Source organism: Tympanuchus pallidicinctus, unplaced genomic scaffold, assembly GCF_026119805.1.
Source record: "Tympanuchus pallidicinctus isolate F22 unplaced genomic scaffold, pur_lepc_1.0 scaffold13, whole genome shotgun sequence".
Classification (NCBI taxonomy): Eukaryota; Metazoa; Chordata; class Aves; order Galliformes; family Phasianidae; genus Tympanuchus; species Tympanuchus pallidicinctus.
The window spans coordinates 15,661,744-15,689,734 of record NW_026294648.1 but is presented as its reverse complement, the minus strand read 5'-3'; the positions used below and the strand labels follow the sequence as shown (position 1 = coordinate 15,689,734).

The following is a 27,991-nucleotide window of genomic DNA, read 5'->3' as shown; positions in this document are numbered from 1 at the left end:
TGGCCCCGCGGCCCCAGCGAGGTGAGTCGGCGGCGGGCGGGGCCGCGCGGGGAGGGAAGGAGGGAGCGCGGCCCGCGCTGAAGCCGCTCCCCGCCGCTTTGTCCTTCCAGGCCCCGCCGCCGCCGCCCAGCAGCAGGGAGGCCGACCGGAGAGAGCAGCGGGCGGCGCCCGGCCGCCGCAGCCCGCCATGGCCCACTCGCCCGTGGCGGTGCAAGTGCCCGGCATGCAGGTGAGCTCCGAGCGGCGCCGGTCCCAAAATGGAGGCGGCGGGTTCGGCTCCGGCTCCGGAAGCGGCGCCGCGCGGAGGCCGTCGCTGGGGCGCTGGGTCCGGGGGAGCGCGGGCGGAGCGGAGCGGGGCGGCCCGGGAACGGGGAGGCCTCGCAGGGCTTGGGGCTGGGAGCGGGCTGGAGCCCCGGCGGTGCGGGAGGGGTCGGTCGGGCCCGGGGAGGAGCCGCGGTGCCTCGAACCTGCGGGCCGAGCGCCCTGCCCGCTTTGTTCGGGATGAGCCGCATCTCGGAGCGCGGAGGGGCGTCTGGTGAAAGGCAAAACCAAGCGAATCGCGGGGTGGGCTGGAAGTGGCGATATCGACCCGGGCCTGCAGAGCGGAGCCCTGCCTGCGGCATAGGCCTGGTGCTCGGGGAAAGGTGCGAGCCGATGTTTGTGCTGTGTGCCTTTGGGAGCCGTCATCTGTCAGAAAATGCCTCCTCTCCTTGGCTGGGAGGGAGGCCCGGTGCCCTTCGTGTGCTTGTGGAGCTTGTTCGAACAAACAGACGTGCAATATGTGATTTTTTCAGAGGAAGGCTGGGATACCTCTGACTCTTCATTCTTATTCTGCTGGAGAGCCTCGTGTGAGTTCGGGCAGAGATCTTTATCGCACAACAAGGAGCTGAGCTCATTTCGGTGCTGTTTTCTGCCTGTCAGAGGCTGGCAGCTCCGTCAGCGTTTTTGGCTTTCTCTCAGCTTTTAGGTTAGCCATACCTGCCCCATAGCTGAAGGATTTGGGAGTTTCCTTAGTTCCAGAAACAGAGAGGCCTTTATGATACATCTGTGTGAGATACAAGGAGTTCAGGAGGTTTCAGAACAGAAGATTAGAAATTCTGCAGTTGGGTATCTTCCATGTTTTTTTGAGTGTAGAAATGATGTATAAAGACCACTTCTATACTGATTTGCATTGGTTGCAATGCTGAGGTTTGGTTTACCTTTTTCACTTCTAGTAACTTGAAGGCCTTCTGAAATCAGTTAAATTTTGGTCCTCCACTGACTTTCTGTTGATATAAGATGACATAAGCCACACTTTCTATCCTCTGTCTCCTGTTTTTGTATTTGGAAGACTTCTATTTCAGAATCCAAATTTATCGACTCCTTATTGTCATATCTACTTGATCTATTGCTGACCTATTTTCCATGGCTGCCTTGTCACCACCAAAGGACCTTGAGAATTATTTGAGATCCTGTTTTCTGTTGTTAAACCACTAACGTTTATGTAATAGTTTCTCTAGTGCTGTTAGCTTAACCCAAATCTCCTAACATATATTATGTGTAAAATCCTTTTTCTCTATTTTTTTTTTTAACTGTTAGATACGTGCAGCTGTATAGAATTAAGAAATAGCTCCTTTTGATGACTTTTGATGAATGCTATTACCCAAGTCCCAACAATCTTACAATGCGAAGGAATTAAGATTTGGTGAAAAATTACTCACCTTGCTCTTCCTTAAGAGGGACTGTAATACAGTATAAGAAAGCAAACAAAAAATCTTCTGGCTGAGGGTGGCAGTCTAAAGAATGAAGTTTACTTTTTTTTTTTCTTTCCTCCTTTTAATACCTATTTGAACTGTTCATTCAAGATCATCCAAGTGATTACGAAAGCATCCCTGCATCTGCTCAGCGTTAAAATGAATGCGTGGTGACTGAAGAAGGAATAAACAGATTTGCCTGTGAAGGAGGAAGATCTAATAGTTGTATTAAAACTAGCACTGTGCAAAAGTGCATGTAATGTCAAGCTCCTTGTTTGTAGTCTGTGTTGAGGGAAGTGTTTGCACTGAATGTAACAGTTCAAACAGAATTTGCCAGAGAATGTGTTACAGGTATGAATCCTTCAGTTCTACTGTAATCCTATGATTTCCATCGCAAACAAACAAATCAGACTCCAAAAAGACTTTGCCAGTTTATCAGTGAAGCATTACCAAAGCTCTTCTGATTGTTTTAAGATCTCTTAAATGTTTTATATCTGAAAATACTGGAGGCCCCATAGAGTTGTTTTGGTCAACTTGAACTCTGCCTGTGAGTAGTATGACAACAACAGAAGACCCAGAGGTAGTATTATCTGCTGCCCTTATGAATAGTTACAGAATTATGTGTTTATGCAGTGGTTGCGTTCTGTTTAACCTGTCTTGTGTCCTTGACAAAACCAGATGTTATACCCAACAATTCATGCCTGTGCAAACAACTTCCTAAAGATGTTTTTTTTTCTCCTCATCACTTGCTTGGATAGGCCCAGTTTGCAGCAGTTGTATGATGTGAACTTGAATGATATTCAACACTGAAACTTCTAAGCCTGTTTAGTATGGGCGAAGAACTCAGTGAATGTATAAAATGAGTCAGGTGGAAGCTCTTATTCAGTTTTTGTGGTACAGAGGGTTGTGTTTGTTAAAATTATCAGGAAATGTAAAGTATGTCAGTTCAGATTGAGTCTTCTCATGGGCTCCTCATGTTATTGACAGCATCTTACACAGTACTCCAAAATTCATTAGTACAAATCATAGAATCATAGAATCATAGAATCACCAAGGTTGGAAAAGACCTAAAAGATCATCCAGTCCAACCGTTCACCTATTCCCAATAGCTCCTACTAAACCATGTCCCTCAATACAACATCCAGTCTTTCCTTGAACACCCCCAGGGTCGGTGACTCCACCACCTCCCTGGGCAGTCCGTTCCAGTGCCTGACCACCCTTTCCGAAAAGTAATACTTCCTAATGTCCAGCCTGAATCTCCCCTGCCGTAGCTTGAAGCCATTCCCCCTGGTCCTGTCACTGATGACACGAGAGAAGAGGCCGACCCCCAGCTCACTACAGCCTCCCTTCAGGAAGTTATAGAGAGCAATGAGGTCTCCCCTGAGCCTCCTCTTCTCCAGGCTGAACATTCCCAGCTCCTTCAGCCTCTCCTCATATGGCCTGTGGCCAAATGAGTGTCAGTTAGCTTTCCTAAGGTTGGACGGTGAGGGAACTTTGCTATCAGCATCCTGAAATTTCAGGCTGGTCTAGATTTCAGCAATGAAACTTCATAAATAATGAGTTCTTTATTTAAACTGGTACACTTTTCAACGTGTAAAGTTTTCCTGTTCCAATTTGTTGTGCAAAATCCAAGTCTGAAATATTAATTAACTCATGTTTGTGTTGATTCTGTTCTCATTTGTCTGTATGTGTTTCTGAAACCTGGTTTGTGGCTTTGTATTTCTGTGCCTCTGCTATTTACTCATCTAAATGTTTTTTAACTTTTTGTTTTTCTTATGGCTTTGTTGGTATATCCAGTAGCCTTGAGTGTAGCCACAAAGGTTAGTTAGAACTGATCTGCTCTTACTGGCATCCAGACTGTCCTGCAGTAAAAAGCGTAACTTCCTCTAAAAGCAGAGCAGCCAGGGGCACGTGACCTGTCAGCCACTGTACTCTGATTCACAACTGAAGGACTGCTTGATTAAATACTAACTTGAACGTGAAGGTGAGCTTTGCTCTGGTGAACAGAACCAGCTGTAAAGCGCTGCTCAGCGCGCAGCCTGAGCCTGGCAGTTGGAGAGCCTCTCTCCGCGGGATGCTGTGAGGGAGATCAGTTAACATCTAGTTATTAGGTGGGTGTAGGGAGATGAAAAGAGAAATCGCTTTTAGGTTTGGAAGCGATGGGCTGAGGTTTAATAAATAAATAAATGGGTGCCTTTGTAGAAATGCGCTCTCTGTGTGGTGCCCAAACATAGTCTGGAGGTGTGTCAGGTTCCTAGCAAGCTTTCATCGCAGTTTTAGGAGTGTCTCTCAGTTAAGAGCAGACAGTTCGTTACTGTCAGATACCTAAATGTTTAGAGGGTGTGCATTGGAGGAACTTCTTTGAGGGAAGATCTGTTCAAGGATCTGTGGATGCACCGCTGTCCTCAGAGCTGAGTTGCCTCAGTTCTGCAGTGGGTTTGTAAAGGCTTTACACTTCTATTATTTAGAAACATGACTTAACTAGAGAAAAGTGGGATGTCCAGCTCTTGCAGGATACTGTGGGACTTCCACAGTGCATACAAAAGAGAGGTTCCTTGTGATTGAGCTAGGGTGGGCTCTAGGGATTTGGTGATTAAGTCAAGGAACTGAAACTGGACAAAGGTATTAGAGCTTTGAGCCACAGTACAGCTAGGCTACAGGAAGACAGCATTTTAAAACATAGGGAGAGCGTGCCTGTTTGCTGCTTCAAGTAGATCACATGAAAACATTTGTGGAATTTAACGCTGCAGTTGTTTGCCTTGTTGTGCTTGCTGTACAAGCTGTATCATACCTAGTAGCAGTCTGCTAACTCAGCTCAGGCTTCATTAGCTGAGCTTGGTTCTTCCGTCTCGTGCACTTTGATAAGTTATTCTGATGACAAAGAAAAGCAGAGCTCAGTCATACTTAGATTGGCTTAGTATCATCAAGGGAGGATAGAGCAAGCTTTGGAAAGTGTTTGCTACATGGAAGCTGTGTAGGTATAACCAGCTAAAATCCAGCAGATGCTTTTATCAGTCTGAGAAGAAAAAATCTACAGCAGTCCTTTACTAGTAATTTTTGGGTGCAGATTTTACAGTTCTATACACTTGTTAAATGCACTGACCTGAAATTCAGCAAATCTGCTGAAGCTGCAGGGAATACAGAAGCCAGACTCGACTCTTCTCACCTTAATTGCTTTGCTCTTCTGCACCATCTGATACTATCACTTTTGAGCAGAGAATAATTTCCCTCAAAAGGTTTTTAAAAAAAAAGCCTAAAACCAGATGTTTAGCTTTAAAAATCCACTTAATGATTAATTTATTCTGTAGAGGTCATTTTATTGAATTCAGTATTGAAAAGGTTCACCTGAAAATGAAGACCTGTGACCCATGCCCCGCAGGGCTTGTGGCAGTGCCCACTGCTCTCAGAGGTCGGTGATAACTGTGGCACACCATTAAGAGTCGTGACTAAACGTGCCTCTGCAGCAGTATTTGTAGTGTGAGACCTATGGAACAGCTTAGTAAAGGTTGGCACCTTATCTTCATTTACATTGTTTTAAGTGACCTGAAAATAGGGTTTTCAGTCTTCCCCAAAAGTGAAAGGATGAATTTAAAACCTGTTAGTGATCGTGTCACTTGTTTGGTGATTAGTTTCAGTTTTAAGAGTGGGTCAAAAACTGGGAGAAGTGCTAAGAGGTGGTTTGTAAGGCTGGAAAACAGAGTTTAATAACTGACAGTCACTTGGGGAGTTCATGGATGGTTTGAGTAGGGGGATAAATGGTACCAGGTTAGCTCTGAAACTGTTCTGTAACATAATTTTCTGGCATGCTGTAACTAGTGACTGTGTATGCTCTCTGCAGGAATAAACTGTTGGTGAAGTATTTATCAAGTCAGGGCCCACTGATGCAAGTCCTGCTATTTCTTTCCAACTTATAACAATCACTGGCAATCAAATTCCTTCTCACCTGTCTCACCAGGTTTCTTGGTGTTCTGAAACTCTATTTAAAGAGCTGTCATTTGTGCTTTAGATTCATTAGTTCAGCAGTTCTTCTAGAAATCTGTTCTGCTGATTAGATGAGGATGGCTGAACACGATCCTTAGTTTCTGAAGGAGAAACGTAAATCTCGTGAGAAAGGTGCCCATCTGGAGGTACTAAAAACCATTCTGCCAGAGGGACTGCTACCCAAATAAATAGGACAGAAAGAACTCAATCAGTGAAGTTGTTAATAAAGGGTCTGACAAGGTAACAGTATCTTGCTGGTCTTGTTCTTCTTTTCATCTTGTGCATGTGTGTTTGCAGAGATACACTGTGTATACTGAGTGTTGTTTAGGTCTGTAGCTGGGGAAAGATTTCAGCTTAGATCTTGCTTGATTGCAGTTCTTCAAAGCTTCCCTTCGTAGCTGAGTGTTAGAAGTGTGAAGCGAAGTTTGTCTTGCCAAAAAATGTGGATTTGAATGGTCTTGGTGGAGGCAGTGTATCTGGAAAAGCCTTGTGCAATTACGTATCTTGGGTCTGCATGAATTCTGGATGTGCTGATGAATGAGAACTGTTAGTTAACTGCAGGTTTCACACCTGAGCTGTGGGAATGTTGGGAGCCCAAGGTGACAGCTCTGGTTTCATGCACCAGGAGTCAAGAACCATCTGTTCCCTCAATGTTTGTATTTCCTCACCTTGTCTGCCTTTTGCAGGCTTTTCTTTCAACTGGGTCTATGTCCTGAATATTAGAATAATGTTGACTTGGAGGGGATGGAGGATTATCAGAGGGTATTTACTATCTGTGCTTTGCTAGATGTCGAGCTATATTTCAGTGCAGGCTTCTGCATTGGGAGCTGAATGTAGAATACAGAAAAAAACCCATTCACCTTGGAATGACTAATAGTGTTGTAAAGCGCAGAGCAAAAAAGGCTGAATTTCCACTGATGCAAATCGACCTGAAAGCGTGTAGAGAAATGTGGAGGGGCAAGGTGATCCCACAGCTCCAGTGCCAGCATTGGCAGAGCTGCTGCTGGGCAGAGGCTGGGTGTGGTGGTGCAGGCTGGCAGAGATCACTGCTGTTGATCTCTCACCTAGGAAGGCGTTATCTGGCAACCACTCACAGCAAGAACACTTTTACATTCCTGCTCAGCTTTATTCCAGCCTAGTTGGCAAGAAGAATCTGATTTTCTTTTTTTAAGGTGTTTTTCTTCCTTCCCTACCCCTTCCCTCTGCATTTTATGTAACGAGTTGCTTTGCCGTGCTATGAGTGTGCTGCAGAATTGGAAAAAAGGAGTTCCCTGAAATGGCCAGGTTGGTTCTTGGTGGGGAAGGTTTCTTCCTTCCTTTGTAGCTCATTTGGGAGTTTTATTTTTGTCCTTTTCCCTGTGTGCTTCTTGTAGCTTCAGATCCACTGTGACTGCTATGATCAAGGGCCTATAATGAAGAGGAGGCCTGGAAGAGAGGGGTGGGAATGCAGGATTCTAGAAGACTGCCGTGTTTCTCCAGAGGGTCCCTTCCAGAACTGAAGGAATGGCATCATATCCCCTAACCGTGGGTTCCCATTTGGGGTTTATTGCAGCAGTGGATATTCCTGGAGAGCTATCCGTGTGAAATAAAGTTATTGGCTTGCTCCTTACTCCCATGCAGTGTTCTGGAGCTATCCTTTTCCAGCCAGTGCTTTTTTCTGTCACATTTTGACTTTGTTTAGCCTGAAAAGAAGCAATGATATAGAGAGATTGAACAAGGATACTTGTCTGTGTTTAACTTAAGGTTTTGTTGCTGCTTTCTGGTCTATGAACCAGCAAGTTTAAAAAGCTGGATTTTGTTGTTTGTTTTGTCCTATCTGGATTATAGCGTGAGTTTAATCTTATTTACAGGAGGAAAATCTGCATATCATGTTCTAACTTGCACAGAATGAATGCTGAAATGGCTTCTATGATAGAACAGCGAGGAGGCCTTTGAAGTTTGGGTAGCAGTTGCAATTTAGTTGCAGATGCTAAACCTCTAAGCATTATAAAAATAGTACCGATGCCCAAATTATATAATTCATTGCTGGTAGAGCTGTGACGTGGTTGTTCTTAAAATGGGTGTGGCAAAAATGGGGAAAAAAAATTGTTTGTGTACTGATAAGCAGGCTGCTGGCTGCAAGGAAGGGCATACGCTGCAAGGAGGCTGCAGCCCGTAAATGGTGCTTCTTCCGTGTTCCTACTAGATGTGGCTTTTGTAATCTCTCTGCAGATTAGGTTTTTCATAGCAGTTCACAGAATAGGAAGAGTGCAAATATTCTTTTCCAGTGAGAAACTGGAGTAGTCTTCTATCTTCTGATAGAAGCCTCTGATGTGCAGGCAGTTCATTGAGGTGGCTTAATTATCCATTCAGCAGTCATTTGTCCTGCTCTGTTCAAAGGAGATTACGTTTGTTTGGAAAGAGCAGCTTGGTGAATTCCATAATAAAATACAGAATGGCATTTGAACACTTGGCGATCCAGGAATCTGTTGAATTCTGACTTGTGTCAGCATCAAAGCACACCAGACATCCTAGCTATAGAGTGTTGTCATTTGGGCCTTTTTATTGCAAATTACAGTGCAGATCTGGTCACGTAATTTGTGGCCCTCCTTCCCCTTGCCGGGCCGTGCTCCTCACTGATGGAAGCAAATGAAGGACAGGCATCAGTGTGCAGTGGTTTGAGGATTTTTGTTTTTAAATGATACTGTGTGCTTAAAAGGTGTTTGTATGTAGAATGAAAGTTAATTGGGACTCCGTTGACTGTAAGTTACACAAAACTTCTCTGGCACAAAGACTTCCTTTTTATGTCTTTCTTCTGTGCAGAATACATAAACAATTGGGGTCAATTTATAATTGCCAGCATCAAAGGGCTCATCTATAGTAGATGTACTGCTCCTCTTGCTTTTTGCTTATTTACCCTGTTCCCTAAGCTGCTTCATGCTGTGCTACTGAAGTGGGAGAATAGCTAAGAATATAAGAAGTTGGGTCGTTTCCTTTTTCAGCACAATATTCAACTGACAACATGGATCTGTCACAGGTCAGAGGGAGCTGGGGAATGAAGATGATTCTTCCCTTAAAAATCTGAGACTGGGCAAGAAGGAAAGCTGGTATTTAAAACTGGTAGTCATAAGAATTGTCAGGCAGCTGGCCTTACAGCCAGTGTGATGAAGACATGGTCCTGTGGGTTTCTGTTCATTTTGCTTTTGTTTTACACTAATGTTTTCAGGCTCCAACTGAACACAGCAGTGAGTTTTGGCCTTGAGTTAAAGGAGGTGCATCATTAAGGGCGTAACGGAGCTTAGGTCCCCTTTAAGGACAGGAGAGCTCAAGTCTGGTTTTTGTTCCCTGTAGTGTAGAAAAGTTAGGTAATGTAAAGATTTGATGCTTTGACAATAAAACAACTTGATTTTAAAGTCACTTTCTACTTCAGTGCTTACCATACGGTTCTGGTAAGTGTAATGAGGTGTCTGATATCTTGATGCTGGCTGGAGTCTTGGAAAGGGCTGCAGGGAGACATCAGGGTTGAATTCCCTGCAGAAATCACCGAGAAGCCAGAGTGCATACAAGATGGAGGAAAAAATGTTTGCAGGCTCCACCCTTACAGTGAATGTCTACAGGTTTTTCTTCCTGATTCTTTGTAAGTGATAATGGATTTGCACCTGTGCTTTCATTGCCTTCAAACTATTTTAGTATTATGTATATATATATATACAAGCCTGTGGCACTGTGTGCATAACTTACGTTGTAATATGCATTTAAGAGAAAATACGTGGGTGAAGAAGAGATCTAGAAATTAAAGTCTTTCTCTACCTGTTGTGGTTTTATTTTGTAAAGAAGTAAAATATTCCCGATGCAGGTGAAATATGGAAGTAAAATGTGGATAGAGAGATATATAATAGAATGTGTGTGGCCTATAATTTAGGTAATCTCTGAAGCTGCATGCAGATAATGCATGGAAAGAAATCCAATTAAGGTGTTTTGGCACATCTGCTGAGTGAGACGTTACTTCAAAATCCCATAACCTGTTGGTTTCACCAATCCTATTCCCACATATTTTCAATTTTCTTTTGCATCTAAATAGAACAGAAACTCACAGGTAACATTCCCTGAGAATAGATAATGTCTGTGAATAAATTGGTTACCTATGACTTCCATGTGCTCTACCCAGTGTTTTGTTAGTCAGGTAGATGCTGAGAATAGGTGAAGTGACTGGAAAGTCAGTAACATGATATTAAAAACTACGTGTCTCTTATTCATTGCATTCTTAAGACAATAGGATAACTTAGAGATTTAGCAGTGAATAGTGAAGTAGCAGGTATGATGCCTAGCTTATATTATTGTCAGCTGTAATTCTGGGACTTAAGGGAAATGGTGCAGTGCACGCTGGCTTCAGCAGCAAAGCTTGCATGTGTTCTTCATCTGGCATGTAATGCTGATATGATTGCAGGGCTGCACAACAGATAAGACTCATTTTTTGTTTAAAGCTTTGCCCCAGCAGTCTTCTCCAGAAGCTTTCTCTAAGATGGCTCTTCTCCTTAAATTTCACCCTTGACTTCTAGCAGACTTAGAAAGGTCAGACTTTACTCTAGAAATTGTTCGAGGTATTTGAAATTACGCAGGTAATTCTAATGACAATGCCAAAGATACCACTACGTGTTAGGACCACAGTGGAGGGGATACTTGGCAAATATGGTGGTAGGCACTCTAGTCTTCTCTCTTATTAAATCTTCTGAGATAATTACTTTATCTTATGATGTACACGTAACTGTGTTTGAGCAATGTTTCCCAGTCTAGTTGAGCTATTCTGTAACACTCCTACAATTTTAAGGGAACTTCTACTCCAAATAAACAGTGTGAAATGCTTCAGCATCCACATAACGTTACAGATCTTCTGATTCAGGTTTTAGAAATACTTCTGAGCTCATCAGTGTGAAAACACACACTATTACTGCTTAGAAGGAATCTGATGTGACTGCTGAATTACTTGCTCTGGGAAACCTTGAGGATCCTAGGTCTGAATTAGTTGGACTGAAACTGAGCTAATGGCTTGCATCTAAGATACTTTACAACTAATGTTTTTCATCCATTTGTAAGAAGATTCATTAATGAATTTTGTTAAGAGCTACTGAGTACAAGAAGGTTCAGTTCTGTGAATTGTAGGCCTTGAATAAGATGTTATGTGGAGATTATCCTTTTCTGCCTGTTGTTCATTTGTATTTCAGTGTTGTAATGCAGCTTAATTACTAAAAAACTTACCATGATTTGATGCGTATCATTAGAAGCCTGTATAATCTTGGAAGTCAGATCTGCAGCATGCTTTACCTTTGTTTTAAAGGAGGAATGCAGACTTTGGAGAACAGGTATATGAAAGGGTCAGAGCGAGATAGGAAGGTGAGTCAGGCAGTCAGTCCTGTAGCTGAATCTAGCCAGGACATTGCCTTGCTGTGTTTATTAAAAAGAAAATGCTTATGTAAGCCATATTGGCAGAGTGCTTGATGGCAGCTATTGTGGGTATGCTGGCAGAAGTTGTTGGGCTGTAGAGGTTTTTATGTGGGGACTGCGAGCAGCAGGCTGGACAGTGGGGCCTCTTGAGATCCCCTGCTAGCCAAATTACAGTATGATTCTGGGACTATGTATGTACACACACTAGCCTGTGAACCCAGACAGTAAGGGCATGGAGTTGGAAAGAAGGATAGGAGAGTTTTTGGTAAGCAGCAGTATAGGTTGTGTAGTTGTGCTGCGCTGTTAAAATGGTGGACTTCCTGAGCTGGGCAGAGGGCTTGTGTTGTCATGCTGATAGCCGTGCTGTTACTCATGCTGGCTAGATTGAAGCTGGCATGTGTATATGCCTGAGCTTGTCATATTTGGTGCTGCTTCTGCCTGTGGGGGCAGGCTTAGGGCTGAAAGGAGCCAAGTCCTACAGATCTGTCCGCTTACAGGTGTTACCTTATCAGAGGTGATGGAGTCCATACGCTATTATACTGATACCATCTGTTGCCCAACAGACTTGACTCTCCATAGAAACCAATTAAAATAATAATGCACACAGTTACTCACGGGCAACTTTCAAAGCTTCTAAACCTCTTTCCTGTTCAGTGAAAGCACAGAATAACAGTTTTGCTCTGTTAGGAGTGTTAGTAGTATTAGATTTCTAATTTTTGGCACATGAGGAGCTTAACTGAGTTGTCACTTGCAATATCTCATTGGTATATGTTGCTTGTTGGTATATGTACACACATTTTTTATTCACATAATATATATCTCCATCTTTCTCTGTACAGAGAGGAAGAGAACAGGCACTGCTACATCTTTTTGTCTTCAATTAAAAAGTAGTTTTCTGTAGTTTTTGGTTTTTATGAGACAGAGAAATAGTTTAGAACAGTAGCCAGAAAGACAAGGCAATTAAGAAAGGTAAAGGTAAGTCTGTTTCACAGTGCAGCTTTGTTCTAAGCCTGTGTTTGAAGTAATGTGAGCATTCTTAGTTTGAAGCCTTTCCAAGGGAAATTACCTCAATGTTAGCCATGATTGTTCAGAAATTCTTGCCTTCATCCTGGAGTGTCCTACAGATACTTGTCAGCTTGGGTGAATAACAGAAACTGTAAAGCTGACTTTGCTGGCAGTAAAAGGATTTACTCAGAATAAAGACCTGCCTTTTTCCTTCAGTAATTCCACACCATTTGTTCACCTCTGGTGCGCCTTTGTTCCGCTCTCCCATGGGTGTGCATGCAGTTCTGTGTGTCAGGATATCCAGCCGCGCTTCATCTCTCCCTGTAGTGCAGCACTCCCACATGATGGCATCAGGAATCGCTGGAAGTTAAAATAGCCTTAAAAGCTCTGATTCACCTGAAGTAGCTTAGGGGTGAGAGTTGAGGCCTGCCTTGTTGTTGGCTGTTAAGTGGGTGGGTAGGGTGGAACGGCGCGTGTTTCTGCTGAGGTGTCCAGAGGAATTTTCTTCTTGCGTTTTGCTTGGGGAGAAACCGTAAGAGCTGCTCTTTGAATTCATCCTGTGGCTCCTGTGAAGGTTGGATCAGTGACTGTGTCTGGGAGCACATTGCTTTTCTTTTATCTATGTGGAAGTGTTCAACAGGTTTTCTGTCAAATCCAGCAATAGGTACCAGGTAACTTGAATGGGAGTCGCAGGCTCTGAGATATCTCAAAATAAAGCTGGTATTTCTGCAGCTGACTGCTTTAGGGTTAATAAAAAGTTTTGCCAGTCTTCTCTTTACACTTTCATGTCATCTTTTTCTGTAAATGAAGAACTACCCTTAATGCAATTGACACTGTAGTTCAGGAGTACATTAGTTTGCTAACTAAGTAATAGTTTTGAGGCCTACAGTTGCTTTCTTTATGTTTATTGTCATGTAATTATCCCAGATTTCAGGTCAAAATAGTTCTCATCATTCACTTTGTGTATTTGCTTATCTTTCAAGTCCTTCAGTAGATCTAGCAATATTTTTTGGGGTTGGGAAGGGGAGGAGGGAGGAACAATTTGATCAGAGTTATTTTTCTGAAGGTGTATTCTTGTGTATTTTTTTGGTTTTTAGTGCATCAGAGCTCTTTGTGGGCAAAGGAGAAATTCCTAATTCCTCTTGCTTCAGTGGCTCTTCAACCCAGGCACAGTAGCGTTTCATGTATTTGCAAGATCTAAAAATTCAGTTACACAGATCAGCACAAATCTGCCATACTACTTAATATTCCCTCCTCTTTTGAGAGCACAAATGACAGCTTGGTGTATGTGAGCAGTGAATTGGTTCCACTGAAAGTCAACTTGACAGATGATGTGGTTGACTCTTAGCTAAATCTGCTCCCTGATTCGTCTCACCGTACTGTGGAATAAGTTCTGATCCTGATAGAAGGAAGGGAACAGGAAGGGGCCCGATTAGGCCATGAAGTTGCTGCTTTACTCCAGTCAAAAAAGGAGCAATATTTTTGTTTTCCCAGTGGAGATTTTTGCACCCATTTTCAAGACAATGATGTTGAGATGTTTTGTGGAGTTCCATGTTGGTACTGGAGTATTCTGCTGTGCAGGGTAATCCATGCAGCCAATGCACAGTGGCTGCTTTTGCCAAAACTGTCGCTTCTGTCATGACAGTTCAGTTGGTCTGCGGGGTAAGCATGACATGTAGGGATGTAGGAGAGACATCAGGCATCGGAATCAGAGGGACTTTGGGCAGAGGTTTCTTGTTCATGGCAAGTTAACAACAGCAAAGCTGCTGCAAGTGTTAGACATCATCCTTCTTAAAATCCTGTTGTGTTTTTTTGTAATTGGTGATGTATTTAACTTCTGCAAAGCATGGGCTGTTCTGTTAACACATCTCCTTTGCCTCTTAAATTCCGCAAATTTCCTGTGCTCTAAAGCTCAGTGTTCTTAAATTATAGTTCAAGTCATCCATATCCATCAGAAATTGCTTCTGTGGCTTTTGGATACACAAGCAGCCATATGCTTTATCTTGAAAGAGAAAAGAGACTTTGCTTCCTTTTTTCTTTTTTTCTCCTTCCTCTCTTCCCCCTCTTTGAATGAAGCTGAGAAGTGTTAAGATCTTGGTGTGGTGTCAGTGCTGATCATAGAGCAGCTAACCTTCAGAGTAAACCAGGTGTCCTCAGGAGTGCTGTACTGTCTGGTGCTGTGCTCCCCCACCCGATGCATGTCTGGGTGATGTCAGCTGGTTCTAATCAGTGCTTCAGTTTCATTTCTGCATCCATACGCCTTTGAACGTCTTTCAATCCCTTTTGGTACCTTATGTGTGCACCATCTTAGCAGATCTCAGAAGCTCAGTGTGCTTGGGTGGAGGATTCTGCTGGTAGGCTCCAGGTGCTGCAGTCCTCTGGCAGCTCCCTCTGTGCTGCATTACCTGCAGTGCAGCTGTTGGCCTTGTAGGACAGCCCAGGCCTCATTCACATGGGTAACGATGATGGTGCTTCCGTGCCAGTAATTGCATTCTGCAGACTTCTGAATTACCACACAGACAGGATTAATATTAACAGCTCTATTCTTTCCTTTAAAAGCATTATGTGGGAAATGAGATTTGTACCTGATGCTTTCCTTGGTGAGACTCATTTGCCTTTGACATAATTGCATAATATACGTTCTGTAACTAATAGCTGGATTAGAAGTTAGTGTATGGGAAATAAATTCATCTGATACGAGCCCTCTAATGATGATAAAGCTGGATGATGTGTTTCTTGGGAAGTAATGAGGGCTAATAACTTGGAAGTAAATTAAGATAGCTCATATCTTTTTTTAATTTTTTTTTAACTCCTTCTCTAGAATCACAGAGCAGACCCAGAAGAATTATTCACAAAACTGGAACGCATTGGGAAAGGCTCCTTTGGTGAAGTCTTTAAAGGAATTGATAATCGGACACAGCAAGTGGTTGCTATAAAAATCATAGACCTCGAGGAAGCAGAAGATGAAATAGAAGATATACAGCAAGAGATAACTGTTCTAAGTCAGTGTGACAGTCCTTATGTAACGAAATACTATGGATCATATTTAAAGGTAATGTATGGCACTGCACAAACATTGACTAGCAGTGTGTCAGCCCGTTTTGAATGATGCAAAGGAAAAATTCTAAAACTGAGGGGATGTTACCATATCAACTTGACTTTTAGTTTTTCCCTTTGAACAGTGTTGACTTGGTTCTACTTCTTTTGCTGCGTGTTCCTTAAGGCTCAGATTTTCACAAAATGGCTACAGAAGGAGCGGAGCTGACAGAAGATTCCTATTGCTTTTATAAAATTGCATGGGGAAAGAGGTTTTCTCTTCTTTCTTTCCTCGCAACTTCTAGTGCAACTTTGTGCCTTTTTGGAGAAGGAAAAATATGTTTCCATAGGTAGGCTAACAAAAAAGAGAAACCTTTCTTTGATATGGAAGGAAACCCTGTGTGCTGTGGAGATGTTTGTAATTATGCGTTATAGTAGGCCTGAAACAAAGTGGAACTGACAGGAGTACAAAGTGGTTATATAACTCTGAAGTGTTATCTAAGGCGTAATTTAAGAAACAAGCTTAACAAAAAAGCAAACATCAACACACACAGCAATGCACAACCCCACAGAAATAAAAATTGAAAGTATATAAATGTGGAGCACTGACAGAATGGCTGGATATAACTTTCAGCTCTTGTTTAGGGTTTTCTCTAAAAATTCCTGGCAAATGCAAGAGTGTGTTAATTCTGCATTACTTTCCTTACTGCTGTTTGGGTACTTCTCATTTTTGTTGTATTCTGAAAGATTAATGCTGGTCTCTGATTTTTCTTACCTCTCCTATTTTGGGGAAAGCTGCTGTGGGTGAAGAGATGTTTGTGAAATTTTGTTTATTTTCCCTTTAGAAACTTTCCTTAAAAAAAATCACAGGAATGTTTTTCATCCCAGATGACCGTGGCAGTTAATTGTATTGCTTGCTCTTCCCTGCCTAATTAGTATCTTAGGCTGGATTTATCCTTGATTGCTAGTACTAGGTCTTTCAGCTTGAGGTTCCTCAGGGGGAACAGTGTATTGGCTTCGTTAGAAGTATCCAAAGAATCTTTTTTGCTGGCTCTAATTTTGCTAATAACAGGCATTTTGACAGTACTGTCTGTCTATTCTTAAAAGTAAAAACTAAGGTTGCTATAGCTTCTGACTTTTTATTAGCTATAATTCTGAGAATGGCTGTCGGCCTTAGTATTCAGCTGTTCTGTATTTCGTTCTGCATATTCTTTAGACTTCTGGAAACAGTGAAGTATGTATGGTTCTGTACAAAATGACTTTATAATTAAAGGTTAAAGAACGTTGAGGCTAGATTCTGAAAATTAAGACACATTATTTCATAGAAAGCAGAGTCCTGGGCTGATGAGGGTAATAGCAGTTCTCAGTGGATCTCACTGGTGCCAAGATCATGTCAAAAGTGATCAAATGGGCTTATGGTTTTATACATAAAGGTTATTGAAAATAGCTCCTATAAGCTGTTCAAAGATAGGGCAAAAAGGGCACAAGTGTATTTCAATATTTAAAAGTAACCAAGTTTATTGAACTTTGAATAGGGAGATGGTAACTGCCATCAAGTCCCAGTCAGCTTCAGCTCTTCTCCTTTGTAAGGAAGCACATTTGATAATTGAATGTTACAATGAACACATTAAGGTGTGTAAACTGTGAGGGTTCTCTAACTGTTCAGGTTTTCAGGTGAGGTTTTTTCTCCATGTACAGTCTGTTTTAAATATTCTGGAGCTTTACACTGTGCTTAGTTTTGTGCTTGTCAGGATGCAGAGCCAGCATTGTGACTAACAGGAATGGAGTCACCCAGTCCCAGGGGCCCTGTGACTTACCAGCAACATGCAGGATCTTCCCAGTGCTCCTCCTGCTAAGAAGAAACTGAGCAGGAGAAGGAAAGAGTGTCTTTATCTCAATTACTTGACTTACTAATTTGTAACCTAGTCAGCTCAACTGATGCCATATAAGATACTCTTATATTCTGCAGCCTAGCTGCTCTTTAGCTGCAGCTTCATGTTTGACTTGTAAATGTGGTTTTAAAAATACAGACAGCCCCTAAATATTTGTACCTAACAATATAGTGTTACTGGTCTGTTAGTAGATATTTTAAAAACACTACTGATGCAAGATAAGGTCTACTTCCTTACCACTGAGATAAACCTGATGTGAATTGCCCATTGTTGTGAATTAAAAAGGTGCAAAATTCCCCAATGGTGAAGACATGGGATACCTTTGTATCTTGAACTTTGGAGCTCAAGTGGGAATTTACTGTTGAATAAATCTGAAATCTTTGCTAGTCTTAATCATTTTTTCCCTTGAATTTGGATGTCTTGCAAGACCTAAGCATTGGTAGGTGATACACAAACATGTACTTAATACATTATGAATACCTTTGTGTTGGGTGGGAAAGGGTTTTGCCTTCTGTATCGCATCTTTTGCTGTTATGTGTTGAGTTGTGCAAGGTTGCAGCTGTTTCCATGAGCTTTTGTAGATGCAAGATAACTTCAATCCTTATATGGATGTTTGTAGACATTCCTGTCTGTGGTAGGTGAGCATGTAAACTTGTCATCCAGCACTGCACTTTGATTGCCGTTAACATCATACCTCACTAAATAAAACATAGATTGTGGAAAGTACCCTTCAAAATGATAGTGTGTAGCAGTGTAAGATATGCTGGAGTGCTGTCCTGGTGTCAGTCTTACTGCCTTATTGGCTTATCCAGGAAAGAGATTAAAGTTACTGAGAGTTACTCCAGTTCTGGTGTGTTCTAGTTATGCCAGTTTGTGAAGCTGTAAAATACATGAACTATATTTTCTGTCTGATCCCATAGAGAGTGATCATCTCTGGGTGACTAAAACATGTGGATTGTTTTCCTTATTTGTGCCATGTAGCCTTTGGGCTAGGGAATTAATTATCCATCCTGTAACTTGTAACTACTGAACACACCTGGGCTGCTTCTATTTTTCAATTCTGCTTTTAAAACAAGCCTGAAGTTGTTCTCAGCTTTTCAGATTTTAGTGTGGAAAATTCCTATAGTAACATGCAGCGTATTCCAGCAGAACTGTACAGCGCTTAGTGCAGCAAAGCTTTGAGGCCATCTGAAGATATTGTTTGTTCTACATTGTCTATTTATACATGGTTGACCTAAAATAGCTAGGAAAAAGGTTGTACATGCTTGGCTAGAAAATATCCCCACCCGATTACACTGGATAGCAGCTTTTTCTTTGAGACATTATTTCAGAAACACAGTACTTATTCATTTCCACCTTACACTGTTTTCAAGTAATGGCCAAATGCTCCAAACACGTCTGGTAACCACAATGTTTGCCTTAAGCTGGAGCTCCTTGCAGGTCTTCTCCACTGACAAAGTTGGGCTTTATAAAAACTGCTAAAATTAGCCAGCCCTTCCCTGCTGATCTCATAATATTGGAATAGACTCTCATAAATTGCATGTTTCTTAAATTTAGTATAAATCTAACAGAGTGTGCCTTGTTAGCATAATTGGATGTGGTACTTCCAGAAACTGCACCTTTATTTGCTTGTTGTTTCCTTTAGGTTTCTATCACTAGTCAGGAAATCAGATAGGTCAGTGTACAATGTAGAATGCAAGAGGCTTTAAAAAGGACTTCTGCTATCAGCTTGTGCTTTGCTGTAAGAAACTAGTGCTAGTAAATACTTCCTACTTAGAAAGTGTGCATGGTACATGGGCTGCATTAGTATTTCTGATAGCTGTGTTTTTCAAATAAGTGTTTTTATTCCAGTAATTTCTTAAGCATTAACCTATGGGTTACTGTTCTAGATTTGTTTCTGAAACGCGAGGGAATTTTGGTGAGCAGCTGGGAGAAGTTCCCAGTTTTGAAACGCACTCTATGGATCTCGTACCAAATCTTTCCATTTCTGTTTACGTGAATCTGCCACTCCTTGCAGTTGCTCACGAAGAACAGAAGCAGCATGTAGAAAACCCTTGTTGGAAGAACTTGAATTCTAGTACTGTAGCTGAGATATCTCAACAAAAAACAGTAACTCCCAGGGGTAAAGATTCAAGCAGCATGGCATGAAGAACAGAAGGGAACACAGGACTTTGAAGTATTGCTTAAAATTCAAAACAGCGAAAGAAAAACCCTGTGAAGTCTAAGATAATTAGATAAAAAGTATAACTTTTAGGGGAAGTGTGTTGTTCTTACCATTGACCTTTTAGGGGTTGGTTTGGAATGTCTGATGTAAAGACTTCAGAAACACGAGCGTTCTTGTAGGGTTTGGGTCTTGCCCAGGAGCTGTAACTTGGTGATTCGTGGGGCTCTGTGTTCTCCTAACAGCTGGCAGGTTCTCCACTGAAGTACATTTTCTTTTTTTAATGGTACCCTTGGACTTCTAACATCTCCCATTTCTTCTGTAGGGCACAAAACTATGGATAATAATGGAATACTTGGGTGGAGGGTCAGCTTTGGATCTTGTAAGTATATGATTATTTGCATCTAAGTCCTAGTAAAACCTATGTGGTTGTGTGTATCTCCTTTGTCATTCCTCCTTTGTCAGCCCAGATTTCACTGTTATATCAGCACTATGTTGCAATGCTTCAAGAAGTGTTAACTTGTATAATAGTTCTGTCACATGTTGGTGCCTTGAGTTGATGCTGATTTTCTTGGCTATTTGTTGCTCCTCTTGGTTGTTTCTAAGCATGAGGAGACTTTCATTCTCAGTCAAATGCAAGGTGGTGGTTTTCTTTCTTTGTATAGAAGTTTGCCACGTGAGGAGAAGGAACTTGTGGGAGGGTGGGGGTGTTTCTGTAGGCCCCACCACCAGGTTATTCCTTACACTTGCATACAAAATATTTCTGTTAGGATAGGATCTCAGGAACAAACGTCATATGTCACCACCGAGTGCAGTTAAAATTAACTGGTTAAAAGGTGTTTAGTTTTCCACTTTCAGAAATCCTGGTTGAAAATGAAAGTGCCTTTTATTTCAGATAGTGGAGCATTCATGAAGGATGTAGCTTAGTGCAGGAGCACAGTTCACTGTATGTGGATGTGGTTTCCCCATATTTTCAGTACAGCTGTAAAGCTATGAGACCCACCCTTTCCTGCAAGATAATACAACGCCTTCTTTGTGTGATCTGAAGGAGAAGTGTCATGTCTGCAGTATTACAGGATAGTGCTAATCATACGTTTGCTACCAGTGGTTCTGTCTGCAAGGGTCTGTGTATGTGCTTAGCCTCACAAGTCCATTTCAACTTCATGAAATTACATCGTATCAGCTTTATTCTAGGAAAGCAAAAGCAGAGGGATTGTGAGTAGCACGTCACAGCTTGTAGCTTTGGAGTTTGGTCGTCTTGAGAAAGAAGCTGAGAGAATTTGTTCTTTAACATTTATACATAGTTTGTAGGCTCTTTTGGACTGTCAGAAAATAATGAAGTAGTGTGGGGTTTTTAGTAGTGTTCAGTGGTTTTAGTGTTCTAAAGGGCAACTTAATTTTTGTCTCCTTTACTTAACCTCCACTTTTTCATGATTTTGTTGTTCTCCATTTCATTGCTGTGAGTTTTTTGTGTGTTTTTCAAATAGCAGAATTGCACATCTTAATTGTTCTTCTTTATGTGCACAGTTTTCTGATGTGCAGAGCTTTGACAGTTGTGCATTATGTTCATAATGCAAAAGCAAGCATAGAATCAAAAATATTGGAACAACTTAAAAAAAGTTTTATTTTGAATTAAACAGAGTTTCTTAATGCACTCGTTTTAAATGCAGTATTGGGTCTGCTGTGTTTGATAAGAAAGTGAAACTTGTTGGGAAATTCTAGCTTTTCATGTGTATTGCATGCTGAGGGAAGTGTGAACTGTATGGAAAAGTAACAGAATTTGTAATGTATCATCAGCAGAGGAGATGTGGAGATGATTATTCTAATGGCATCTTTTTCTGGTGGAATAGTAAGCTACTTAATTGAATCTTCACTTTATGAAGCTCTTCAAATTAAAAATGTTTCAAGTTTGATTTATTTAAATCTTATAATAAGGCAGAAATTAGATGTGGCTAACATTATTTTACTGTGTTTTCTCTAAAGCTTCGTGCTGGGCCTTTTGATGAGTTCCAGATAGCTACTATGCTAAAGGAAATCCTGAAAGGTCTTGACTACCTGCACTCAGAGAAGAAGATTCACAGGGATATAAAAGGTTCACTTAAATGCATCTTTTTAAAATCCTTAGAAGTAAGTAGAGCAGCATTCTGACTTAGATATTATTTCCTGTTGGCAGCTGCCAATGTCTTGTTATCAGAGCAAGGGGACGTTAAGCTTGCTGATTTTGGAGTTGCTGGGCAGTTGACAGACACGCAAATTAAGAGGAATACCTTTGTTGGAACCCCGTTTTGGATGGCCCCTGAAGTGATCCAGCAGTCAGCATATGATTCCAAAGTAAGTATGGGTGTAGAGCACCTCTTCTCTCTCTCTGCTGACCTAACATAAATGGCTTTGTATTTTTGTCTTTCTAATTCTGTCAGTACTGGAAGGAAAGATGATAATAAGGAGGGATAGTCCTATTTCTTTTGTGTGTATACCCATCAGATGCTTTAGGGCATGGTAGTGAAACAGCAGTGTATTTTAGTGCTGATACTAGATTTTCTACCCTGTTCATGTACATCCAGAAAGCTAAACCTCCTGGTATGTGCAAAGTAACTTTTGTAGTGTTTTTCTTAGATAGTAACTCTGTAACTGTACTTTTGATGGGCCCTAATAAAAAACCTGTAGAGTATTTGAGATGTGCTAAAGATCCACAGAGATCTTTCCCAGAGTCAGATTTGAGGGAATTTGTTTACATGTGAGGGATGACAGTAAGGAATTTGTACATTCAGCTGTAATTTTCATGTGTAGGGTTTCAGCTTTACAACTGCATTTCTCGTTCTGTGGCATTTTGGGAAAGCATTCTACCTTGTTTTAAAAATAGGTTCTCCAGTCCAAGTTAAAATAATTCATCTCCTGGTTTTGCTGTATCAGTTGTGCCACCCCTTCATTTACATTCTGCACAACCTAATCTCTTGCTTTCCTTGTCTCCTCAGTACTGCTGTAAGAACAGTACTCTTTCCCCTTTCTTTCCAAGCCTTTGGATTCAACAGATGAAGGGTTCTGGACAGGACACGCTGATTTCTAGTCTACAGTTGTTTGTTTGTTACTGAAATATCATAACTATGAGCTACTTTAATTCTTCAGTATTAAATAGAGATATTTAGGTAGTTCTTCTAAATAGGAAAGGAATACTGTAGAAATGCAGCTTGTAACCCAAAGCTGCCCATATAATGAAGTGTTACAACTTTGCCATGTGTAGTCAAATCATTCCTAGGCAGTTTGTAATGAGAAATGCTTATAGTGATTTTAATGGCTCCTGTAACTCATCTGAAAACAGTGCAGAAAATGTGTATTTCACCTGGGAGAAGTCTCTAAACTGAGAGATTTCATAGTTTGTAAGACATTAATGAAACTTGTCTTTTAGGTAAAATCAGTATTTCTTTGTGATTCTTCAGGAACTCGTGCTTCCAACTTGATGTTTCAGGTCTAACTGGAGTTGTTGGTAGTTTCCTAGCTAAATTCATAAGGCTGTTAGGGAAGAAGGCAGCAGTGCAAGAATATTATGTTGTATTCATTAGTCAAAGTTATTAAAGCCTGATTAAATTGCTTATGTCTTCAGGAATAATAGCCTCAGGGTATAAAAAACAATCCTTGTGCATTATCTAATGAGACTAAAATTAATTCTACTATACAGATGCAGATTTCTGTTAGTAAATACGTTGCTATGATGGCATTCAACTTTGTACTGAAAGTTATTTTTCCATTTCACAGGCTGACATCTGGTCATTGGGAATCACTGCTATTGAATTAGCCAAAGGGGAGCCACCCAACTCTGATATGCATCCAATGAGAGTTCTGTTTCTCATTCCAAAAAACAATCCTCCAACTTTATTAGGAGAATTCAGTAAACCTTTTAAAGAATTCATCGATGCGTGTCTGAATAAGGATCCAACATTTGTGAGTAGATAAGTGTGTGTGTATGTTTGTAATGTGTGTAGAGATGCTCATGTCTCTTTTTTTAATGCATTCTTGTCAAGTATTTTGCTGATGTAGTGCATCAGAGTTGACTAAAATAGTTCAAGAGACTAATTTTGACTGCAAATAGCAACAGTGCTTTTTAGTAGTTCTCTCCACCCCAGCCTCTTCTGTTTAAAGTAATGGAGGGAGGAGGAATGGCAAAGGAAGTGATGGCAGAGGCAGCTTCCCAAGATGCATGCAAAGCTAAGATAATGTCAGAAGAGAACCTAAGAGGAATCCTAGATCTCTTCCCTGGTAGAACTTTTGTTTTCTGTCTGAATTCTGCTTACAAGGAAATGCATTGGAGAAACTTGATTAGTCATTTTCCTGGGTGTGTACTTTCTAGCATAGGAGGGTAAGCAATATAGTCTGTGTGACTTGATCATATTTTTAGAGTGCTTGTAAATGTGGATTACTGGCTTTTTTGACTTCCTGTTTCTACTAATTTCCTGATGCTGTATGTGTTAGAATGGGGAGTCTGTTGTTGTACCAAATCTTCCCTGCTAGCATTTAAAGTCATAAAATGCTAGCATAGCATTAAATATTCCAGTGTTCTGGTTTTTTCACAGCGCCCTACAGCAAAAGAACTCCTGAAGCACAAATTCATTATGAAAAATGCCAAGAAGACTTCATATCTGACAGAGCTAATTGATAGGTTTAAGAGATGGAAAGCAGAGGGACATAGTAGTGATGAAAGTGATTCCGATGGTTCCGATTCGTAAGTTAATTTTCACCATTTAGTCTGTCTAGCTTCGTTCTCTGTGTTTTGCATTGGCTTCTTTAAGGAAAACTGTTTGAATCTAAAGGCTAATGCTTAAGTCAAGCTATGTGCTTGTTCTCTAAACTTTTTTTAACCTCTGAACTCATTTTCAGTTCTGCTTAAGCGCTGTGTGTTTCCTACTCTGAGGCTAGCGGTTATACAGAAAGTACTGCGTCACAACTGGAGATGTTGTTTGCACAGTGTGGGTAGAACAACGTACCTTCTGCAAGTCTTTGGTTTTTCTGGATATCAGATAACTGTTTTAGGTGGGATGCCATTGGAGAAGGGAGGTCCTAGAGGTAGACAGCATCTTTTGTTTGCTTTGATGGTATTTCAGCTTGGTCTCTGAGGTAGCGTTTCCTAAGTTTTAAATACATGCTTTTTTTCTTATTTTAAGACATAGAAATAATCCTTATAGATGTGTCCTAGTCTGGTCTAGTATTAAATGAGGAGGTTGGTGGCTCTGCATGTGGCAGAGGGGTTGGAGCTTCATGATCCTTGAGGTCCCTTCCAACCCTGGCCATTCTGTGATTCTGTGTTATGTATTTGGGTTACCTATGGCTGCTTAGCATTATGTTGTGACTGGCGTTGTGTACATCGTATCCTTTTCCTTCAGGGAGTCAAGTAACAAGGAGAACAACTCTCATCCTGAGTGGAGCTTTACTACAGTTAGGAAGAAACCAGATGCAAAGAAGCTGCAGAACGGGACGGTATGTAGTCTGAGTTCTGCTAAGGAATGGCCTTGTAGCCATCGTAAGGAAGGTAGTGTTAAAACTTTGTAACTGTACAGTTTTTCATAAGAATTGTCGGCCTTTTTGCACCTCAACAGATAATGCTTGTTACTGATGTATCCTTTAACTTTGTCAGCCTTAACTCCAAGAGATATCACATACTAATAGATCTGTATCTATTCATGGAGATATGATTCTTTTGAACTCTGATATAATACTAGAGAAAGCACATTGAACTGTCACAACGTATTGCGTGCCATCAGGCTTCTCTTTGCACATCACGTAGTGCTTGATGTCCTGCAGCCTGTTTTGAGATGTACTGTAAGGGCTGTGTTGAATTCATAGGAAGTTCTAAAATTGCACAGTGTGTTAAATGCAGCTTATAGACTGCATGGGAACGTACTGATATCCTTCTTTGTTAATTCCAGGATCAAGACCTTGTTAAAACCTTGAGTTGTTTAACTATGATAATCACTCCTGTCTTTGCTGAGGTAAGTTTTCCTTTCAGATTAGCTTTTGAATTAATTGTCTGAGTGTTCGTGAATTCTGTAAGCTTTATCTCATTTGTTCTGCTACTCAGCTCAAACAGCAGGACACAAATAATGCTAGCAGAAAGAAAGCAATTGAGGAACTTGAAAAAAGCATCAACATGGCAGAAGCAACATGTCCAGGGATCACAGATAAGATGGTGAAGAAACTTATGGAGAAATTTCAGAAGTAAGTTAGCATTGCATGCGTTGTGTGCTGGGGGGAAGCACTTCCATTTGGGAAAAGCTGTTTGATTTTGAGCACTTTGTGCGTTAGGGAGATTTGAGTACAGTTCTTTGATAAGTGGAAGATCTGCTACATATAGGGCTCAGCTTTTAGCTTCCTTGTTCATACAGAACACTTCTGGTTATTGAGACAAAAGCTAATAAGAAACGGTGACTTGTTCTGCTGTTAGCACTGCAGTTTTATTGGAGCTGTTACACTTTGTTCCCTTCAGTTTAGCCTGCAGTTATATCTTAAGCACGTTCATAGCAAGTAAGTGAAGGAGTCTCCTTTTCCATTATGTTTCTAGGGAATGTTTTCTGGATGTGTATTCTGGTGTGTATTTTCTTGTTTGTTTTCCTTTGAGCTGTTAGGATGAGATGAAGGCACTTCCCAGTTTAAGGATGCACAGGTAGTTACTTGCTGTTTGCCACACCAAAATATAGTAATTAACACTCTTCCTTGCATTTTCATACCTGTAGATTTTCTGTTAATGACTCATCCTAAGAAACTTCACATAATTGACTGCTGTTTCGTATGGACCCAGTGAAACCCACCAAAACTACTTCAAGCTTGGCAGTGCTTAGCTCATGAGCTCCTTGTGCCTTTTGGATCTTTGCAACATATTGATGGTGATTTGAGGATTTGAAAGAACCTACTCAACTATTTTGTGGCAGTGCACATGGTTTTATATTTTCAGGAAATTATTTTGTAAAGAACAACTTTTAATATTGTAGTTTCACCTGTTTAATCTGATAAAAGTTGAGGTGCAGTTTTGCTTTTAGAAATAACCATTACTTTAGTTAATAGGAAGTGCGAGTACAGTATGTTTTGATGCTGTTTTGTTCCTGTGCACAGGGATGTACAGGTCTTTTGTATTCCTGAGTTAAACTTTTGTAAATCACTAACAAGCTTCAGAGAAAATAGCTTTTTCACGAGCGTGTTCGAAACGTAGTGGCAAGGTTATTGCTGTAGCACCTGCTTCAACCAGCATATAGTTATCGTGCCCTGGGAAATAAACCTGCAACAGTATCTACAACGATTCTAAATTGGTACAGTATTTTAGGCAGCTCTATGATTAAATACATTTGAGAGCAATATGTCAATAGTTTGCAGGTGATATGTAGCAACAGGACTGTCCTGATGTACAGTACGTGTATTACCTTTAGAACAAGTAGGAACTCGATCTTACATCGTCACGGAAGGAAAATTAAAGCAATACAGTTGAGGGGGTGGGGCTTTTGGCAATAATGGACGGCACCTGAAGTCCAATTTAATTTAATGTTTCTCCTCTGACTACGAGTACCTGGGTGGAAGGGAGCCAGAGAAGCCGAGCGTCGCATGACCGTACCTCACGAGCAGGTATAAGCGTAACACCAGCGTTCTTTGTGGTGGTGTTGTTTCTCCTGTAAGATATTTATACACATTTTTGTTCTTAAATACATTAAATACATCGGCATAATTTGTTTATAATTTTCTGGAAGTGTATTTTAAATATGTATTTACCAGTTAATATGCAAAGAGCTGAGTTATAGATATTCTTTCACACACAGGTAGTACTGTGCAGTACAGAGTGATTTTTTTCATAAAAAGTAGGTAAGACTATAAAGTTGCTTTCAGTTATATATTTATGGTACTGCTAGATGGGTAATCTCTTCTGTTTTGTTTTGGTTTTGTTCTTTTTTTTTCCTTCTTTTTCAACCCAGTATGTATATTATGCTGAAGTTTTGAACTGGGATTGTTTTTCAGTACTTAGCTGTGCAACTGTTGGTGTAAATTTATTTTTTTGATAAAGGCTGGGTGTGTTTATTTTATGGTTCAGACCTGCACATTTTGTTTTTGCACAAAAGTCATTTTAAAGAATCTGAAATATATCTGCCAAATATTGAAAAAGTAATGGTGTGCAAGTAAATACTGCATTTTTAGTCAAATGTTGCCATTACATCGTTTTTATATAAAGGACACTTGTGAGAGATGGTGGTTAGATATGCCAAGGACAATTATTTTCAATGGTGCCTACACTGTATAAAAAAAAAAAAAAAAAAGAAATTACTTTTAATTCCTTGTTTTAATTTTAAGAAAGTGTTTCTGTTTAAAACTTTCATCTGCTATATAACTGAAATTCGATTAGAATTTATATCTGAGAAACAAAGTCTGGAAATAGTTTTTGAAAACAATGTTATGGATTAAATAAATATTTTTATAAATGTAAAAGCAGCAGAAGTTGTAAATACAGTTGATCTGAAGCTTTACAGAATAACTGCATCACGGAAACAAATTGTAGTGCTCCTCTAGCTTCTGTAGTTGGTAGTCTTGTAAATCTGTTTATAGATGAAGCTTATTTCAATGTTTTGGGGGGTTTTAAATGGTTTAAAAATAAATATTTAAGTTCTGTAAACTTTCACAAGCTTCTTCTGTCGTGCGTTTTGTTCTGGGTTTCCAATAGACGTGCAGAGGTGTGGAATCCCCCTGAAGGCTGGCGTTGGTTTTCGGCAGAGGCACGCAGAGCTGCGTGGGCATCCTCA

At 40.7% G+C, this 27,991-nt stretch overlaps 1 protein-coding gene across 1 annotated transcript; it reads left to right on the top strand.

Moving 5' to 3' along the window:
* The first annotated feature begins 2 nt into the window (after positions 1-2).
* STK26 (serine/threonine kinase 26) lies at positions 3-27,873 on the top strand. Its single transcript, XM_052673036.1, has 12 exons — positions 3-21; positions 111-229; positions 14,962-15,192; positions 19,555-19,611; positions 21,213-21,321; positions 21,403-21,560; positions 22,980-23,165; positions 23,795-23,943; positions 24,602-24,695; positions 25,145-25,207; positions 25,297-25,433; positions 25,949-27,873. The coding sequence occupies exons 2-12, from the start codon at positions 188-190 to the stop codon at positions 25,971-25,973; spliced, it is 1,251 nt and encodes a 416-aa protein (XP_052528996.1). The 5' UTR covers positions 3-21; positions 111-187; the 3' UTR covers positions 25,974-27,873.
* Positions 27,874-27,991: the final 118 nt, after the last annotated feature.